The 21,186-nt window shown below is 46.4% G+C and overlaps 1 protein-coding gene across 1 annotated transcript in view; it reads left to right on the top strand.

Annotated features, from left to right (window-relative positions):
- Positions 1-21,186, top strand: part of Ptprn2 (protein tyrosine phosphatase receptor type N2) — a 725,488-nt gene that overhangs the window by 50,092 nt on the left and 654,210 nt on the right. The window contains exon 2 of the mRNA XM_032908352.1: positions 20,638-20,688. Coding sequence (XP_032764243.1) covers positions 20,638-20,688 — 51 coding nt within the window. The remainder of the gene's footprint in view (positions 1-20,637; positions 20,689-21,186) is intronic.

Below are 21,186 nucleotides of genomic sequence, written 5' to 3'. Positions count from 1 at the left end.
GAAGGAACAGGACTGAGGCTGAGTGTATTTGTGGCCACCCACGCTGCTCCTGGACTTGTAAACATGTCCCCCCAATATTGGCGGTTATATATATTCAGTCATTTTTCTGTATTTGCCTGTGATCAATGTCCCCTGGTAGGAGGACCTACCTTCACTGAACTCATTCTGTCTGTGTATTGGTTAATTTTTGGTGCTGTGGTAAACTATTATGACTACAGTTAAAGGAAGTTTATTCTGGCTTCCAGTTTCAGGAGGATCAGATAGGTGCAGGCATAGCGAGAAGCCATAGGCACCGAGGGAGGAGCAGGCAGCTCAGTGTTAGCATTTTCACCTGCAAACATGATGGAGACAGAGGACTGCAAGATGGAGACACTTTACCCTCCACCTGTGGCCATTTTCTCACCAAAGGAAGCTTCCTTGTTGATGTCCCACAATTCGTGTATTTCTGGGAGCTGCCTCAGACCTTGAGTTGGGTTGTCTCTAACAGGCAATAGAGCTCTAATGATCACTGTTTGGAGGGGAGAGAGAGACATTGAAGAATACGGGGTCCTCACCATCACCATCAATGCGGGAGGTCATGGGACCTCACGGGTAATTAGGAGTTCCGCCGTGGGAGAGTTGAGAGCAGCTCGTCACAGTCTCTCTCTTCATCAGGAGACTGAGCGAAGGTAGCAGTGAGATTACCAGAGTCTGGCTGGATGCCCTGTGGTGCACAAGAGTCTGGCCTGATGTCCTGGAGGGCACAAGAGCCTGGCCTGATGCCTGGGCTGATCCTCTGGGGTGCACACTCTGTCTCTGTTCTGGCTAGGTTCTCTCAGCAACTTGGTTAAGCTGGAGGAGGGACAAGCACGTTGTTTTCTGTCAAGGTTTGCAAACAGGACATGCTCAGTGTCTCCTGGCTGGTCTGATGACTACTGCACGGGAAAGAACTTCCCCATGGCACTCCACCAGGCTTTTTATTTTGTTTCCATTGGCTCTATATTTTGTATATCTGGAAATGGTGATTTTTAAGAAGCCCCGTGAATATGACTTTGGATGGTGGCATCAGTGCCATGTCCTAAAGGACAGCAAGGTGTTAATGATTGTTCAGTATGGCTACTGCTCTTCCTGAGGAAAGGGTCCTCAGGGTCTGCTCAGGAGCTGTTCAGGAATGAAAATTTGAAGATCCCTCCCTCCTTCCCCACATTCGTAGTTGGTATAAATAACACTTTTCATGAAGCAAAGCCTCAGACTTGATATGTAATGCTGAGAAAGATTGTTTCTTTGTTTTTGAAATTATAATGTAATTACACAGTATTTCTTCCTTCTCTTTCCTCCTGATCAACCCTTTATATACCCTTCCCTGCTCTCCTTCTATTTTCTTTTTACTAATTGTTAGTGTATAGACACATACAAATACACATATGTGTGTATACACATATATTCCTAAACATAACCTGTTCAGAGCATACAATGTGGCTTGCATATATGTTTTCAGGGCTGACCAATTGGCATTGGACAACCATTGGGGTGCTCTTCCCTGGGGAAGACCACTTCTCCCTCTCTCGGCCCGGTCTTGTGGTGGAAGGTGTGTGGCCCAGGGTTGAAACCTGGTGGGTTTTCTTGGTCCAGTTTGGCATTTCTATTGGTGTTGTTCTTCTTCTGCTCATATTGTTACGGAGCAGCCACATTGGGAGACTGTTCGTATGTAGCTTGAGCAAGAATTTAATAGTGGTTGGGTTTAACTTTCTTCTCCAAGTCTCTCAACTCTCTTCTCATCCATGAAGGCTGGGTGAGACATGGGCCAAATCTAACTGTGCTCTTCCTTTAAAGGAGGGAGCTTGACAGTTCTCTCTCTCTCTCTCTCTCTCTCTCTCTCTCTCTCTCTCTCTCTTCTTTTCTCTTGGAAGGTGAAGCATGGGGAGAGGGGGGAGGTGGTTTGATGACGTGGAAAATTATCTTTTCCTTGGTGTCCTTGTTTTGTGAAATGGCAAAGTTGAGCTAGGACAGTGGAGGAGTTCTGTAGCCATTCTGTGCCACCACAGAAAACTCATTAAGTGGGAATGTTTCCCACGGCACGCGTCCTATCCAGAACACACACGTTTGGCAGAATAGTAATTACACTGAACAGGAAAAATTGGTTTCAGTTTAATGATAAGTGGAGTTGGAAAATACAATGAGAGCAGATGGGTCTCATCTGCAGAGCGCTACTGAGCTGGCAAGATTTGGAGACTGGGGAATTACAAAAGGAGGAAGCGTGTGGGTGACATTCGGGTGACATGTGTGTGACGTGTGCATGCGGGTGACATGTGGATAACATGCAGGTGACATGCGGGTGACGCTTTCCTTTTCTTTCTAGGGCAAATTGCTTCCTTCCCTTAGCAACATGGGATTTGTGAGAACTATTTTAGTTTAATGGCACTGAAGAATATTAGCAGCTCTAGAAATAGCATGTGGTCACTAGATTTTGACTGTCTTCAGACTTAAGTCGCCTAATTGTCCCAGGACAGCAGTCTAGAGAATGCTGTCTCTTCTAAGCCCTTCATACCACACGTGGCACAATATGTCAGCACCTTCCTGAGCTTCCAGTGCCTGCCTCAGCACTCAGCAGCCTCCTAAGTCCAGAAGCCCCCCTAAGCCCTGAGAATCTTACTGAGCACCCCCAGCACCGCACAAAGTCTTCAGTATCATCCTTAGTCCCAAGCACCCCCTAAGCCTCCAGCACCTTCTTGAGCACCCAGCACACCCTAAGTCTTTCGCATCTTCTTTGTCCTCCAGCACCCCTTAGGCCTTCAGCACCTTCTTGGGTCCCCAGCACTCTCTTAAGCTGCTAGCACACTTCTAAGTCCCAATGCCCTTTGACCCCAGTAACCTTGTAGGTTCCAGCAGCTCTGTAATGTTCCCAGGTCCTTGTGAGCTTTCTGCTGCAACCATGGGCCACCAAGAGATATGGCCTGGGAGGGAGCCCAGGGTAGTCTTGGCATCCTGATTCAGCTGTAGCACCTCTTTACTTATTTATAGACTAATTCTGTTCTCAGCATGGAAAAGCTATCCAGTTGTCATAGCTGACTGAGTTCAGCTGCAATAGCTGAGGTGACTCCAGATTCATAAAAAAAGGAGCAGACGTGCTGGTGGGCCTAGTGGTGTCAAAGAGAGACTTCTTTTAATGAGTTTCTGCTCTTCCTGTCGAAAGGTAAAGCAACTCTGAGATAGAAAGAATTCTTAACTCAGTTTCTTGGAAACGGGGAAGACCCTGTGCACCCTGGCTGACTCTCCTGCTCACTTCCCTCCCAGTTGCTCTGCACTGGCTGTAAACTCTGAATTCCTTCACTGATACCCCAAGGACCATGAATACCCTCCTGCCCAGTGAGATTTTAATGAGTTCCAGGCTCTGTAAGGAATGAGAGTGTTTATAAATTTTAGGCCAGGAACTCTGCTTCAACGTAGTTTCTAAAAACGGGTGAACTCCAAGTCATTCGTCATCTTCCTTCTGCTTCTTGACTCCTCCCTGCTAAGGAATGAGGGATAAATTGTGGAAGTGGATTTCAAGTTACCACATGTCCATGCTCCTTCTCCAACCTGAAGCAATCACTACTGTCCATTTTAACTGGTTGATCTATCAAGCTCTGACCATGGTGTGGACACCACAGCAAGAAATAGGTTCAGCACCACTCCCTTGACCTCATGGATACTACTTTCCAAGTTGCAATAATGAGACGTTTAGTTCCTATGCAGAGGGAGTGTTCAGGGAGTCACGGGGTTGTGTTTCTGGAGTACTTTATTAGTCAAGAAGCAGTCATGGTTTACCAGGCTCCTGATAAATGAGTGTTATGTGTCTGGTCCAATGGGAAAGGAAGTCACACAAGCTGTGGCACAGTAGTAAAAGCCTGGATGTGAATAGAGGGTGACCCTGAGGGACTGGGTCAACACTTGATTGGGGTTGAATCTGAGCCAGTATCCGGAAGGATTGGCTTCTGTCCTAGAGGCAATGCCATATATGGAAGCTGTGCATACTTACAAGCAGCGAAGTCCTTTTTGTTCTTGTAAAGATTCTTCTGGTTGCTGAATGAAACAGATGGGGAAGGAGAAGGCTTGGGGGTAGCAAGGTCACCTGAGTTAGGACAGTTAGTCAGGTTAGTGGTGGACACAGAGAGAATGTGACTAGGTTAAGACATGTTCAGAAGAGAGAACCAGCTAGACTTGGGTGCCATGTATAGGAAGGTAGTTAGGGGCTGCAGTTTGGGATGTTTATGTATCTATGGCCTGCAGTTGGTTCATTGATTTCTGTTCTGCTCCCCCAAATCTTCAGAGGGCTGCTCAGACTTGGGTACTTGTACTTCTGAAGCAGGTGAACCCACTGGGAAACCCTCCAAACCCATAGGGACATGATTTGGGGATAGCCTTCCTCCTTTACTGTCTATAAGAGCAGACTGACAGTGTGACCAATATTGTACATCTCTTCTGCCCTGGTAGCCTTAAAAGGCTTAGCACCAGCAATTGTGGCTGCCTCAAAACTAAAGGCATGGATCCAGAGATAGCCCCATGACTATGAAAGGTATTTTGAAAAAGTAGGGAGAAGATAGACTGTGTTTTCCTGAAATAGTTTTCCAGAAGTCATATGGGATATGCAACCAATCATATTAAGGTCATGCAATTTGTCTTCTAGGAAGTCCCCTAGACTCAGTGGCCAGCCGTGTTTTGTGAAAGCTGACCATATAGGCACATACCTAGTATGTACTGACATTCTAGACTGCTCAAAGGAAAACAGGTTTTCAGCACAAGCCCATGTTTTATACAAACATTGAGGCATCACTAGCTACTCTCACCATTTAGAGGAATGTTTACATCATGGAGCAGGACTGTTTCCTAAGCAAATTTCTTGGTGACAACCAAGAAGCTGCCTTGCAGCTGTAGCTGTTCAAGGTGACATTGGCTCAGTCTTGCCAAGGTAAGTATACCAAAGAGCTAACATGATAAGATGACAATTTAAAAATTCCAAGTCATTTTAATGAACCAGAGGGCTGGGATAAATCCAAGAAGATGGAGTTTAAAAGTCTGTAAATGAAGTCTTGTAGCTTTACAAAGCTTGCACAAACTCAAGGTGACAGATAAGTGGAAATTAATGTGAAATAAATGAAGATTTGATCACCCACAAGCCTTGGCTCAAAGGTGAGGTGGTATGTACCTGAGCTACACCACTGTTAAGTGTTCATGCACGACACCTTGTCCGGCTCAAACTGAGTGAGGGTTTGTGCTATCAGCACTGTCCAGGTCACATTTGAGAACAGTGACTCCGTCTGAGGACGGCCCTTAATAATGATGTATGAACAGGGTGTTGAAGACAGCAGGAGTGGCATGGGATGGAAGAATAGGTTTTCATTCAGGGAAGAGAAGCAATGTGATAGAATGATCTGTGTTCACATGGTTGAACACTGTTACAGAGGAGAAGAGGTCAGCTGTTCTTTCCTGAGAACAGAACTGGGCCGCAAAGTCAAGTTCACCGCTTTGTCTCAAAGTTGGAAAAACTAAAGTAAAAGAAGATGACGGAGGTGACATGTAATGTGTGAGGAGACCAATGGTGAATATTTGGGAGAGATCAATATTTATGTGGCATGTAGATGAAGGCCAGGATGAGAAGTTCAGGCAGAGACTGGGAGTGGCTGTAAATCAAGAAACAGAACCAGCGTTGATGGAGTTCTGGTGAACATGACACATACTCACCATGTGTGAGGTGAACCAGCACAAGCCCCGTTGGAGGCTCTGGGAAACAGAGGGTAAACAGTTAATAAGAGGATGGGGAAGTGGAGCTGATCCCAAAGATGCTTTTTAGAGCACGATGCTATGATGTAAAGTTAGAATAGCCCCCCCTGGCCCATCTCATCGCTCCCTTCTCTTCCTCTCTCCTTCTGATCCAAGGCTGGTCTCTAACTCTGTATTTGGCTTAGGATGACCTCAACATCTGGTCCTCCTGCTGTACCTCCTGAGTACTGTGCTTACAAGCATGGTCCATTGTGCCTGAAGTGCTGGGATTGAACCCAGAATCTGGTACATGGTAGGCAAGCACCTAACCTATATTCCTTTTTTTTAAAAGATAATTTTTCCCTATGGTCATTAGAGACCTTCACAGTGATGTACCCAGAGAGAAAGTATGTTCAAATGGGCTGTCGAACCAAATGCCAGGGACTGTTTAGTCAGTGAGGGGGTGTTTTTCTTGGAGAAGCCAACTGTGGATATTGCATTTGTGAGGTAGTTTTCTGTTACTTTCTCTCTTTTAAACCAAACAGATGGGGTAGACTCGTCCTCTTAAGTTTTCTTTTCATAAATATTTTCTAAATCATTTCATTAGCTCCAAGTAAGGAAGAAGCAGGATCAAATAAACAACCAGCTTCACGTTGATGGGTGGTGTATTGGGGAAGTATGTTCAGTTCTGCTCTAGAGTGAAGTGTTCTGTCTGTAACTTTCTGTGTCTATATTAATCTGAACACATGCTCCTGGTGTTTCTAGCACGGGTCTACCCTCTGTGGATCATTCTAGTCTCCCCTTGTATAGCCGAAATCACTTACCTCTTCCCAAGCAAGAATCCTGGTTTCTGACAGTGGCTATCCCAGTATGCATGAGCAATATTGGCATTGTTGGTCTGTATTCCTCTGAAAGGAATTTACCAGTCAGAGTATAGAGCTTGTGGGCAGTTTCACTTAGCTTTAATGCTATGGCATCTACCCATTTCCATGGTTAAATGGGTGCCCACCCACCTGTTCACCCTGTTGAATACCTCAGTGGGGCTGATTCACACTTAAATCAGCGAGATGCTTTTGCCACAGTATACACTCCAACCTGTGGTTCCCTGATGCCTTTTGGGTGTTGTTAAATTCAGATATGTTAAGATTTCTTTTCGTTTTGTGGGGCTTTGTGGGTTTTAAAAACTCACACTGCCAGTGTATATGTAAATTACAGACACATGCAGGGCAATTCCTCTGCAATGAAAGACCTCTGTGTGTAAAGCTTTACATCCCAGCTCTTTCTCCCTCTCCCTGAACACGTAGCCCCCACTCATCTTTTTATCTCTATAATTTTGCCTTTTCTATAGTTGTCGGACTGACGTGTTTTTTTTCTTCCACAGTGGGAATCTAGCATAGCTTTTCTCCCCAGTGCTGTGACAACCTCTCCCTCAGCTCATTGGTCACACTTCCTGTTCACATGCACACAAGGTGCTTACTTGGAATCACAGGGCTGCAATGGTTTCTGGATGGTTACTATGGTTGTCCAAGAGACCATGGAATACTCTTTGGGCAGTCAGGCATACAGTCTCATTTTCCTTCAGTGAGGTATACATTCTATCTGTTGAGGTGTGTCAGCAAGAAGCTGGCTAGCTGGAGATTCACCTACATGAGCCATGTGGGTCAGAAAAGCCAGACAGAACAAAAATCCCTTTGTGGGTTTTCTCTTAACTTCCATGTAAACTGACATGCTAGGTAACTTTCCGTTTCATTGGGCAATCTCCATCTAACCCTCCTTGGATCCTTAAGCCTGGGGGATGATGTGAGAAATGGCAGAATTTGAAGTGGCTGGACCACAAGGAAGTCTCTTGAGGTGAAGCAGAGGAAAGAGGAGAGCATGCTGCAGAGTAAAGGTGCATGCCCTGCTGGCACTTGGTCCTGAGAAAATGTTTTCCCCCTTTGACTGAGAACAATACATCCTAAGTTACCTACCAGTTGCAAGTGTATTTGCTTATCTTTATCAGATGAGTAGGATTTTTGTAGTTGCACATCATGTGCTGGGGGGAACCTGGTGATGGAGGGGTCACTGGGGCAGGTGCCTGGTTTTCACCAGGACCACTGTCCCTTTATGGGAAAAAGTTGCATGTTCCTTTGATTAGTCTCCGGTGAGACTTAGTCATCCTGTCAACAGGTCCCATGCATGAGTCCTGTCCACTGCTTGTGCTGTGTTCTGACACCTTCAGTGTGTGTCCTGCCTGCCGCTTTTTCCATGATCTGACATGCTTAGTGTGGTCTCCACCCATCTTCCTTCTGCTGCTTATTTCATCTTCTCTTAGAACATGGCTGTTTCACCTCCAGCATGAGTAGTTTTACCATCAGCGTGGTAAAGAAAATGTGGGTGAGGAGTCAGGAAGTTAAAGTGGAAGATAGAGATGGGGAGACTCAAAAGTCAGTCCTGAGGGGGTGAAGGTAGAGAATGAGGGCCTGCCTCAGGCCAAACAACAGGGAAACGGGAGCACGGGCAGCATCCTCGAGGCATGTGAGGCACTTACGGAATAATTTGAGAAATTATTCACATCTTCACTCATTTGTTCAGCTGCTGCTGCTGCCTGACCATGGGGTCATGCAGAGAAGGTGAAATGTAATTTCCACTGAGCACCTTAGACATCTGAATGAGTGTGTTCCTGAGGCAAGCTAAGGTAATGAGACTGAATTAATCATCCCCTCAGAGGGAAATGCACCCCCCACCCCACCCCCGCATTATAGCATGAAACAAAGTGAGCTTTGTGAAGTGTGCTCAAGCTCCAGGAAATGAAAGCCCTCAATGCCTTTATCAGGTCTTTCCCCGCTAATCTACTCTGTCCAAATGCCATTTCGTCCACAGGGAATGCTGTTGAACCTGTCTTTTTTCTTGCAGGGAGGATATCCCCGTACAGCCATTGTCTCATGTTCTTTATCTTCTTAGAGAACAGAGTAGCACAAAGGTCCCAAGCACAGCTCTCGAACCCCTCCCTTCTTCCCAGTCTTCATTAGTTCTCTGTCCTCAGTCTTGTGGGTTCTGCTAACTGAAGAAATGGTAGAATATCCAGAAAGAACATTCTCTCTACCTGCTGGGGATGTAACCCAGGACTAGAGTACTTGCCCATCATACACAAGGCTCTGGGTTTAATTTCAGGCACTGAAAAGAGAGAAAGAAACTTAACTTTAAAAAAATAGTTGGGTTAGGGGGTTGGCAATTGGCAGTCTGCTTGCTTAGAATGCACAAACCCTTGGGATTGTGTCTTAGTGCTTCACGAAATAGGCATGGTGGTGTACACCTAAAGTCCCAACACTGGGTAGGTAGAGGTAGAAGGATCACAAGTTTAAGATCATCCTCAGCTACATAGTGAGTTCAAGGCCATCCTAGGCTGCACCATATCCTGTCTCAAAATTAAAAAAAAAATACTTTCCTTAGGCCATGATGCAAAGTACTAATTCAAAGTGAAAGGCCCTTAGATTATTGTGTTCTTGTAGTACTGCTGCTGAAGATGCTCCCGTTGTGTATAGCATTTTCGGACAGAGGAAGGAATCAGGTCACTGGTTTTCCTCTCTCTGCAAACATGTGAGCATCACTTCCACGACTCATCCACCACTCTTTACTGTGTGGTCCAGAGGCTGTATTCTGTGGACCACCCTGCTTGTTGTAGTCTGGACGTGCCACCCTTTCTTTAGTGTTGGGTCAGCAGAGCCTACAAGACAGGAGAATGAGCTAATGAAGACTGGGAAGAAGGGAGAAGCTGGAAAGTTGTGCTTGGGCCCTCTGTGCTACTCTGGTCTTGTGTTCTGTCAGGATTTTAAACTCTAGTTCTGGCCCACACTGATTAATCGTTATACTCTGATTCCTGGAAAGAAGAAACAGGACAGACACTGAGCCCCAGATTGGCCTGCAGTGGAGCACAGGCATTCATGTCAGGCCTGCTGACTGAGGGGCAGCCCACAGCAGCAGCGCCCTGTGCCAGGAGCTGCCTATGGAGGCCGCTGTGATGATTTTACTCCTTGTTTGCTCCTCTTCCTTTGCCTTCTATAGAATCTTTACTCACTAGCTCTGGCGTTCTCTCCTGTCTCTGTGAAAACATTGCTGATCCTCTCTCGAGTCTCTCCGCCCATGCTTGCATGCCTGATGTCATTTCCTGTATCCCACATACCTTGGCAGTCACAGAGCAAGCCGGCTGCTCCCTCAGCATCATTGGGGGGCCCATCTCTATCACTCTGCTTCCCTTCCTGTCTTCTGACAGCACTGGTGTTTCAGTCAGTCAAGGTCATACCATGGCTAGGTCCTTGACTCTTCATCATTCACTCTAGCTTAGAGAGTCCATCCCCTTCAGTCCTGTATCCTAGTTACCAGGTAAATGTACCTGGTGTCTAAGTCAGGGTTTCTATTGCTGTGATGAACCACCATGACCAAAAAGCAATCTGGGGAGCAAAGGCTTTATTGGGTTTACAACACTTCCACATTGCTGTTCATCACCAAAGGAGGTCAGGGCAGGAACCTGGAAGCAGGAGCTGATGCAGAGGCCAGGAAGTACCTGGGGCTTGCTGCTCAGTCAACCCCACTTACTTGGTGAGACCCCATCTCAAAGAAAAGGTGGAAAGTACCTGGGAAATAACAGGAGAGGTTAATTTCTAGCAGCCATACTTACATGCACACGTGTGCATATACTCGCACATATGAACATGCAACCCCACACACATGTATGCATGCACTCACACATATGAGCATGTGAGCACACACAACACACATTCTTTTGGACCTAGGTTGGCTGAGATCAGAGTGTCTTTCATTCTCCTCTGGGGAACCATTGAACCAGAAAGGCGTGTCCCCACGTGATGTTGCAGAGAGGCACGGTAAAGGTAGAAGTAGGAATATCTAAACCTTCCAAATGTGTGGTTTACTTTAGGATTTTTTTCTTTTGACTGGTATTAACTCCAGAAGACCATGAATAGCCCTGTATCTTTTTTTCTATTGTACCAAATAGATGACTTTGGAAATGCAGAGGTGTCCACAATGCAGAATTAGATGTCATATCATTAGAGAAAGAACACTTGAGTACTAGTCTTCAGAGAGAATTCTGCATGCACATAGATGGCAAAGTGTGAATCCATCTTGGCAGCTCTGAGAGTGGCATTAAGATGCATCAAGAGGTGTTAAAATACAGCCTGCGTGGGAACTTCATCCTAACCGAGGTGCCCTGTGGACTCATTTAGTTTTATCTATCTATCTATCTATCTATCTATCTATCTATCTATCTATCTATATCTATCTATCCATCCATCCATCCATCCACCCACCCACCCACCCACCCACCCACCCACCCACCCCCCCACCCACCCACCCATCTATCTATCTATCTATCTATCTATCCATCCACCTACCTATCTATCTATCTATCTATCTATCTATCTATCTATCTATCTATCTATCTATCTACCTACCTACCTACCTACCTATCTATCTATCTATCTATCTATCTATCTATCTATCTATCTATCTATCTATCTATCTATCTATCTATCTATCTATCTATCTATCTATCTATCTATCTACCTACCTACCTATCTATCTACCTACTTACCTATCTATCTATCTATCTATCTATCTATCTATCTATCTATCTATCTATCTATCTATCTACCTACTTATCTATCTATCTATCTTATCTATCTATCTATCTATCTATCTATCTATCTATCTATCTATCTATCTATCTATCTATCTCCACTGATGATTCAGATTCACAGCTAGTGGTCCAAGAGAAGTGTCCCTGAATATGTGCTGAACACAGTTCCACAAGCGTCTGTGTTTATGAGATGTTATGACTACTCAACGTCTTTCCCTGGAATTCTTCCAGCTTCTATCAAACCTAGAAGCCGAGAAGTCAAGGCTTATTCACCCTATGGGTGGTACAGCATTACGGGTGTATCTTTCTACTGTCTTGTTACAGTATTATGGATGTTTTTTTATGAAGGTTCATCCTAAGGAGCAAAGTCAGAGCTATCCCCAGCCTCTCACAGTCAGGACAGGTAACTGCAGCATAATTTAACACAGTTTCTTCAAGAGGAAACTGATAAAGTAGATGGTTTTCATGTGAAGAAATAATGTTTAGGAAGTGATTAACATCTATTGTCTCCAAGCATAAATCCGGAACTCATCTCCTGGAAAAGCAGCATCTACAAGACCAACGCACTGGGGAAAACAATGGGGAGTTCACAGATGCAGGATGGGAGAGCGAGGGAGAGAGGCAAGACTGCATAGGGGAGGAAGACTTGTCTTTTTTTGGTGGGGGGGAGGCAGACTATCCAGGAAGTCAGGCTCCACCTTATTTTCTCCTCTCATTTTCTAGTGTTACTGCCCTTGGTGGCTGGTGGATGTCTTCAGTATTAGTGGGGGAAAGAGGGGTGTCTTAGTCACTGTTCTATTGCTGGGAAGAGACACCATGACCAAGGCAACTCCTATAAAAGAAAACATTTAATTGGAGCCTGCTTACCATTTCAGAGGTTTAGTTCATTATCATGAAGGGCATGCAAACATGTTGCTGGAGCAGTAAATGAGAGCTGCATTCTAATCCATAGGCAGAGAGGAGAGAGGAGAGAGAGAGAGAGAGAGAGAGAGAGAGAGAGAGAGAGAGAGAGAGAGAGAGAGAGAAAGCTTGAACTTTTGAGGTTTCAAAAGCCCATGACGGTTGGGGATTTAGCTCAGTGGTAGAGCTTGCCTATAAACGAAAGGCCCTGGGTTGGTCCCCAGCTCGAAAAAAAAAAAAAAAAAAAAAAAAAAAAAAAAAGCCCATGACACACTTCCTCCAACAAAGGAAAGGGGGAGGTACAGGACATGTAAGGATGGGGAATCTTGTGAACGCTTATGTCACCTGCTGTCTGTTCTGAGCTCTAGTGTGCAGAGATGGGTAACGCTGTCCCAGTAGCTGCGTGACCTTTGTGTAAAGAAGTGTGGTAGGCAGTAAGCACTGTTTTCACATGTCTCTCAGCCTGCCAGTCCAGTAGTGATGGCCAAGCATGGCCAAGGAGTCGTGCTGGGTGTGGCTTCCTCCTCTCTTCTGGAATTGCAGCCACAGATTTTTGTCTGAGTCTTGGGTGGAAAGAGCTGATATTCCAACTCACAAGCATGAAGATTTCTGAGCTCACTGTGTGGCAAGGGCAGCTGAGCTTCTGGACTTTTAATCTCCCACTTTCCAGGATCTTACTGCAAAAACAATAGCTTGTAGTATAGACTCATAGCCACCTTTGTCCCTGCCTGGAGGCCCTGCCCGACATAGAGTATAGGTATTTGTTCTGACAGGAACATTTGCAAAAGGATGTCTAGGTGTGAGGACTCTGAGGGCTCTGTGATCCTAATAGTCTGAGCCTCTTTTCCTGTGATGCTGAGATAAGGAGAGGTGACACCTAGGCCAGTTCCTGCTTGAGGCTTGCCTAGAGTACTGTCCTCAGTTCCTGTGGGTATCAGGACTGGACTCTTCATAACTGAAGGTGCCATCATTGCAGATGTAGAGCTGGCATATGGCACCCCCAAGCCACTACTCCCTTCCTGCCTCAGAATGTTAAGGTGGGGCAATTCTATAAGAATAATCCTCAAATCTTACTCTTCTTATTTTCAATGTTTGTGCAGCTCCCAGTGTAGAAGTTACTTAGTACCATCCCTGGAACCTTTAGCTTTTTCACTAGGAAGGAAAGGAGTGTCTTTGATGGGTATCAAGATTTGCTTCTGTCTCTGTTGGTGCTGAACAATCTTTAGCAGATCTTGACAGAGCTTCCAGGGCTTGAGCACACAGCTACTGTTGTTGTTGTTGTTGTTGTTGTTATATTTTAAAGCTTTAGGCTGACACAGAACAGTCCTACAAAGTAACTTACTGTGAGGCAAGGTGGTGGTACAGCAGTGCACAAATCCCTGAGGGATGGTCACTGCGGCAAGGGCTGGTAAGGCTTCTAAGAGGGGCAGGGCATGGGAGTAAAGAAGGCTTACATTGTTTAACCTGGATTCTTTCTGTCAGACTGTGAAGTCTGCCTGAGTTCCTTGCAAAAGGCTGAGCAGTGTTGTCACATATGACTGAGGTGTCACAATGCTCCACATCTCTTCACCTGTGCAGAAGAGGGAGCTTGGATTTCCTAACAGACCTAGTACAGACACAGTATTATCAGGATGCTACCCTGTCAAGGGAAGTCCTCCTCCTCCTCCTCCTCCTCCTCCTCCTCCTCCTCCTCCTCCTCCTCCTCCTCCTCCTCCTCCTCCTCCTCCTTCTCCATGCTCGTTGTGAGGTTTCATGTAACCCATTTTGGCCTCAAACTCTCTAGATAGCTGAGGATGTCCAGGAATTTTACGATCCTCCTTCTGCCAACTCCCAAGTTTGTGGATTACAGGCATGTGCCACTAACCTGCTCACTGTTTTATAGTACTAGGAATTGAACCTAGCACTTCACTAGGCAAACACTTTACCAACTGAGATGTATCCTCAGCCTGAAGTGTCCCTAATGTGTACCTGGCTGAAGCCTGGTGTCTCAGAGCTAAGCCTCAGGAAATAGCATTCATTAACAGATGCCATGATGTGAATCAGGGTACACAGGTTTCCTCGTGTTGGTTTGTGGCATCAAATGCATCAAATATAGGCTCCTATCAGGTGGACTTCACAGGTCTCCGTGAATGTTTAACACATAATTCAGAAGGTCTCCTGTGTCCCCGTGTGTCTTAGTTGCTTCTCTACTGCTTTGATAAAACACTATGACCTAGTTAAGTTAGACACTGTTTAATAGAGCCTAAAATTTTGGAGGGCAAGAGTCTGTGGAGCAAAAGCATGGTGTCAGGAACAGCTGAGACCTCATAACTTGATCTATATAGGCAGGAGGCAGAGAGAGAGAGAGAGAGAGAGAGAGAGAGAGAGAGAGAGAGAGAGAGAGAGAGAGAATGAATAATGGTGAGAGACTTTTGAAACCTCAAAGTCCACCCTCCAGTGACACGCCTCTCCAACAAGCCCATACATCCTAATCTTTCCAGAACGGTTCTATCAACTGGAGGCCAAATGGTCAAACATATGAGCCTACAGGGACCATTCTCATTCAAACTACCACACTGCGGCTGTCAGGAATAGAACCCTTAGCCATGGCCTCCCTCCTTCCCTCTCTTGCTTGGCTAGAATGGTTGACTCCTAGCTTCTGTATTTTGGAGAGGTTGTCCCCTCAAAGGGAAAAGTGGTTAAAATGAAAGAGGCGTGGTCTTCCATCCAGCACTAACATCCTGGGACTCTGGGGCCAGGAAAGGAAGATCTGCCTCCCTGTACCCTTGTGAGCTGTGCTGCCCTGGAGGAGGTGCTGGGACCCAGCTGATGGTAGGACCACTAAGTTTCTGATGGCCTTTAACTAGACCTACCTTTTCTATGCATGTCTAACAGCAAAGGATTGTTGGAGGTAATGAAAGGCTGTTGCCAAGGTTACAGAACCATCATAGCTTAGAACCAGGGACTTTGGCTGCTTATCACTGAACCTCTTTACCTGACAGGTGTCTGACGTCTTGGGTGTCACCCTTTCACTCTGAGTGGCAATGCTCCACATCTTGGTCACCAGGGGACAAGAACATCCTTACCCAGGGAAAGTTCTCTGTCCAGAGAATACAGCACTAGGGGCTTCTAAGTAAGCAAGCAGCTGTGCTTGGTTTTGGAGTAGTTGGGAAGAATGGGAACACGAAAGGGACCAGAGCTGAGGATGTCCGTTTATACAGGAGTCCAGTAGAGTGGCGAGGGGATTTGTGGGCGAATTCCGGGCCCTCAGAGTGATTGGGAATTGCTTGGTTTATCATATAGGTGTCCTGATACTAGTGATATGCCACCACAGGAGAGGAGCCCTGAAGCTTAGAACCCAACCACGCAGTTCTGGAATAGTCTGGAATGCAGGCTTAGTGACCTGATTATTGTGGGCTGCCCTTCTGAATAGCTCACGGCTCAGCTCAGATCTTTCTGTGTAAGGTGCACACTACCATGGCTTTTACATGGCTTCTGCTTAAAAGCCAAGAAAGCATCTCCAGAAAAGGTGGAGGGGTCGAGGTTAATGGTAATAAACAAAACATCCACACTCTAGACTGAAATTAAACACTGAAAGATCACACAACCTAGTCCCCATCCCAAAGATGGACATCTCTCTTGGGGTTCCTTGGGTTAAAGCCAATGGGGCTTGGTAGTCGGTGGATTTTCAATCCTTCCTCTGTGTTTGTTCAGAATCAGCTTTGAATGGTACTTCACACTGGCTGCACTGAACAGGGGCTCAGTTAAGTGGCCGAGAGACAGTCTTAACCCTACCATGTGCCCGTCTGCTGATGGACTCTGGAGCCTCCACAGTCTCTGTGGCCCACGCTGCTCCTGCAGAATAAGGGGCAGCTCACGGGATCAAACTGCAGAGATGGAGGTGGGGGCACTGCCTTGGAGCAGTCAGAAGAGGAAACACAGACAGAGAATGTATGAGCGTGCTTTGCTATGTGTGTATAGCTACCATGGGGAAAACAGTAATAAACTCATTATTAACTCACGCTACGTGATCCACGCACCAGATGGGGTTTGCTAAGTTTTATTTGGTTACAATACAAAATGATCTCAAAGAATTATCAGCTTCCAGTTATGAAAATTTGGTAAGAGTACTCTGGGGTTCTAAGAATCCCCCGCTGCTCCAGAGGGGACTCAGAGTAGCCATTCTGCTCACGTGACATGCCTGAGGGGGGTTTATTTTATTATTTTGGTGAGATAATTCAGTTTTACACTGATATATTTCTAGTGCTCTTGGGTAAAAGGAAAACCTACCACGTTACGTGAATTGCAGGTTTGCATGAATCTCAAAGCCTTTGCCAACATACGGAGAAGGAAGGTATCAGTTCAGCTCCCTCTCCACAGGGGGGAGCGTCTCTGGACATAAGGTCATTTCTCTCTACCAAGGTTACTTTGGAGACCTAGAATTGGGAAGGAGCTGAACATGTGAGGGCTGCACTGCTGAGTGCCGCTCAGGTGAACCTGGGTGAGGACCGAGAGGTAGTAAGGGCCAGGCATTCTGTCAGCTAGGGAGGCTGTGACTTTTTACTTCATGTTTTACCACGAGGTAAAAGAAATTAGGATAGGAGAGCTATACTGGTCTGACTGTTTGCAGAAGAAACAGGTCAATTTTCCCTTTGAGAACAACAATAACACATGTACCAGGGAGATGACTAAGAATGGCTTTGTATTCTGAGAAGACAATAGTAACTAGAATTAAAGCTAAAGAGATCATATGTAGATACATGTGCGTGTACATGCATAAATATACAATGGATTAGTGTGCATATATGCACACATGCGGTGTGCACTTGTATGTGTGTGCATATGTGTTTGTATGCATGTATATACACATAGGTTTGCATGTGCATGTGAGTAAGATGTGTGCATATATTTGTGTGGGTTCCTGTGCATATGTGTGAGTGTAGACATATCTCCATGTATATATGAACAGCTATGCTTATATGTGCACATGCGTGTGAATGTATAGCTTAGAGTATGAATGCATATGTTTATATCAATGTCTATGTGTGAGTGTCCATCCATGCACACATTACTCATTTAAGCATACATGTGTACACACATATATGAATGTACATGTGGTTGCTCATTCACATGTACTCATGTATACTCAAACACATGCATTCATGTGAGTGTGTGTATGTATATGCACACATGTGCATGCATTTGTGCATGTGTGGCACATACATATATTTGCATGAATGTTTTCAGTGTGCTGCAGTGTGGGAGCTGAGTGGATATAACAAGTAGGAAAATTACAGGTGTTTTTATTTGTTTGGTGTGAGTGTGTGTGCGTGTGTGTGTGTATGTGTGTGTGCATGTGTGCGTGTGTGTGTGTGTGTGTGTGCGTGTGCATGCTAGGGACAGCATCTGAAAAAAGAAGCTGTACCATTGAGCTACATGCGGAACCCAAGGAACTGTAGTTTCAAATGCAGAGCACTACGGCGTGGAGGTGGCTCATGTGGGTGTTCTTTGTGGATCAGTTGCTCTCCTCAGGCTGATGTTTGGCTTTGGGTGAGGATTGTTTGTGAGCTGCTGAATGGTGGGCTGAGTTCTGCTTCTAGCCTGGACAAGGTGGTGGCAAACACACGGGAGGAGCTAAGCCTTGGACTTCAGAGCTGGGACCAGCATCTGCTGTCTCTTCTCTGGATGACTTACCATGATAATCATTGTTATTAGGTGTCCGATATCTACAGTGAAATGTGGTTTTTGTTGATTTTATAGCACATAACGTTGCACATAGATCAAATTAGCATCCTGACCGGTGGCCTGAGATAAGCGCTGGCCACATCTCTGGGAATGTGTTCCTTGAATTCTGCTCTGTTTCCTTCCCCAGAGTCTTTCTGAAGCATAAGCTCATCTGGCTCCAGGAATGACCAGAGCTGGGCAGATGCTAGGGCCAGAGCTGCCTTGCTGAAGCCAGAGCTGCCTTGCTGTAGCCAGAGCTGCCTTGCTGTAGCCGGGGCTGCCTTGCTGTAGTCAGAGCTACAGGAACATGTGATGCACATTCTGTTCTATCAGTTCTGCCTGTCTAGTGTGATTAAGGCAGAAACAGGAAGCCATGGGGGGGGGACTTTCTTCCTATGCTTTTTTGAGAGAGTTCTGGCATCCGCCATCTCACATGACAAACACAGCCCCTGCCTGAGCTGGGTGTGTGTAGTTGTGCCTTTAACCCTGCCTTTTCCCAGGTCTTCCTGCAGGCACGTGATGAGGACTATGATGGTGCTCAGCCGAGTTTTATACCTGCTGCCATGCCAGGGTGTGGAGCAGAGGCACAGTACGACCCCAGCCTGTCTGCCAGCTTAGGGTGCCCTTTCCCCTCTGCATTCTGGGAGGAGAGATGCACTGAGAAGCTGGGAGCCTCCCATGGCGCATTTTTTTTCTAGACTGCAGCGAGGGAAGATTGGAGGTCAGATGGGAACAGCCCAGAAACTGGCAAACTCTCCTGATTTTTACTGCTCTCAATGCTAGGATCAGAGAAGCCACGTGATCGCCATAGGTCACTGCTTTTGTGGGAGCCAGCATGCAGCCTAGGCCCACAGCTTTGAGTTCTCAAGTGCTGTGCCCGCTGTCCTTAAAAGGCTCACTGGCACAGCCACCCTTCCTTCCAACATTGCTTAACTTCAATGCTACGGATGAAGGACTGGTCCTGGGCTAGATGAAGCTCTACGTGGGGGCAGCATGATACAGATGAGGCAGGGTTGCTTCAGGGGCAAAGCGGTCAACACTGAAATGCTAAAAATGTGCTTAAGAGGGAGGTACCGCTTTCCATTAGATTATGTTATTATTTCGAAGAAATGGGATCTCTTAGGGTAGAGACGGCTACTGATTGACTCGCTGGTCTCTAATGCAGCCAGTGGGTAGTTTGCACAGGGCTGAGTGACTGACACAGCCCACCTGGGTGTGCACTCTGAGTTCATTTAGGACAAGACACCTAAGCAAAGGACCCTGCCAGCCGAGGGTTTCTCCTCTGTTGTGTCAACGGGGTATTTGTAAGGTTGAATGGGGGCCACTGGCTCATGGGAATGGTGGACCTGAGTCTCTTTTGTGCTAATTGGTGCTGTCATAGCCTCCGTTGAGCCTGGTGTTGTGTCGTGCTCGGACTGTGCCTGCTGACTGCCGTTGGTTGCTGCAGCTACAAGGATTTGTGACAAGTCTTGTGTGAAGGAGTTAATGGTTCAATTCCTTTGTAATTAATATTTTTTCTCTTAATTTATAAGCTCCCTTGTACTCATTCATTTACTCAGACACAAGGGCAGCCACGGAAGAAAGTACAAAGGAAACCCCATGACTCATCCCTGAGAGGATGGTGGAGTCTGCAGTTGATGATCATTGTGTGTTTTGGCAGGTCCCATGTGGTGTCTGACAGGACCCACTGGCCTGGCCTGGTTGGAGGACTCCATGGGGGGACTTTTGAGTGGGTCTTGGTAGATGCATAGGAGTTGACCATTGGGGAAATGGGGATTAAGGCATTTCGCTTTGTATTGTATGCATGCATGTTCTGACATGTATGTTCAGAGCATGCTCGGCTTTTGTGGGACCCTAATACTTCACTGGTACAGATGTGGCTATAGCACTGTGCCTGAGTTGGGAGGGCTCATCTGAGTAGAGAGGCCTCTCTCATGTCCCCCCGATCCTGCCTGCTCTTCTCATTCCTTCTCTGTGTTCAAGGTGGCTACAGATTACATCCAGTTGCCCTGTGAGTACATTTCCATTGGTGGCCTGCTTCACGGGAGGCTATCAGGGTCTGTTTTTCCTCTGTGGGAAGAGGCTAGCCACCTTCTTGTCTTCTCTTCTTGTCCCTTCTGAATGCCTCCATTCTTCTGCCACTCTCCACGCCTCTGTTTCTCTTTGCATGTCCTTTCTTTCTTGGACATTGTCCACAGCGGTCATTCCCATTGCAGATGCTCTTCTGTAGCGTACAAGCAGTCTCCATGGAGTCATTGAGGGGTGGATGCCAGAATCCCTCCCTGTGTGCACAGTTGGATTAGACCCAGAGGTCTGGCCCATTTCTGGAGTTGTGTACACTTCTGCTCCATGATGCTGCTGTAAGCCCAGCCTCAAGCCACTCTGACTTCCCTGGGTGGCTTCCCTTAGCAATGCTGTGAGGCTAGAGGGGCCTATCTGTGTAGCAGGCCATGCCAAGGATGTAGGCTTTCTCTGTTGTGAAGTTGAAGGCACAGAACATGCCGCCCATCCTCCTGATAGACAGGTTGACCAGATCATACAGGCATGTGTTATAATGGCTTCAGAATAATCCAGCACCATCACGAAGATTCAAGGAGTCTGCATGGGGGTCTGTAAGCCTCAAAGGCCATTGGTTTCTCTGCCATTGACTTCTCTTCTGTCTTCTTTTTTCTTCTTTCTAGGCTGCTTGTTTGAGGATGGCTTGTGTGGATCATTGGAGACCTGCGTGAACGGTGAGTATGGACTCTGCATGGGGCATTGCTGAAGTTTCGGATCGGTTTCTTCTGCTGTGGATTAGAGTGTGGCTTCCACACCTCGGTGGCTCTGTGCTCTGAAGAGGGCTGCAGAGCCTTTTGTCCTTGGATGCTATGGATGGGGAGAGTTCTTACACCCAGATGTGTGTCTGAGTGCCTGTCAGCCTCAGTCCCTGTGTGTAGGGCTGCTCTTCAGGAGGAAGGAACCTGGTTGCTGATGGACTCTGGTGGTAGGGAAGAGAAGATGGACGTGGATCTAGTGTGCGGCATTCCTCAGCAGGAGCTCTACTTGCTCCCTACCCAGCCGTGCTTGATGCCTACATTTTCTGTGTTCAAGGCTTCATTCTGATCTCACAGGAAGTCCTTCCTAGGGCCAACTCCTGGAAGGGTTGGGTGAGTAGCGTCAACAGGGAGGGAAGTGGCCAAAGATTTATCAAATGACGAAAACTACTTTGTGTGTTGTTTAATGGGTGCCAA

The sequence above is a fragment of the Rattus rattus genome, chromosome 7 (assembly GCF_011064425.1).
Source record: "Rattus rattus isolate New Zealand chromosome 7, Rrattus_CSIRO_v1, whole genome shotgun sequence".
Lineage (NCBI taxonomy): Eukaryota > Metazoa > Chordata > Mammalia > Rodentia > Muridae > Rattus > Rattus rattus.
This window is presented reverse-complemented; position numbering and strand designations above follow the sequence as displayed.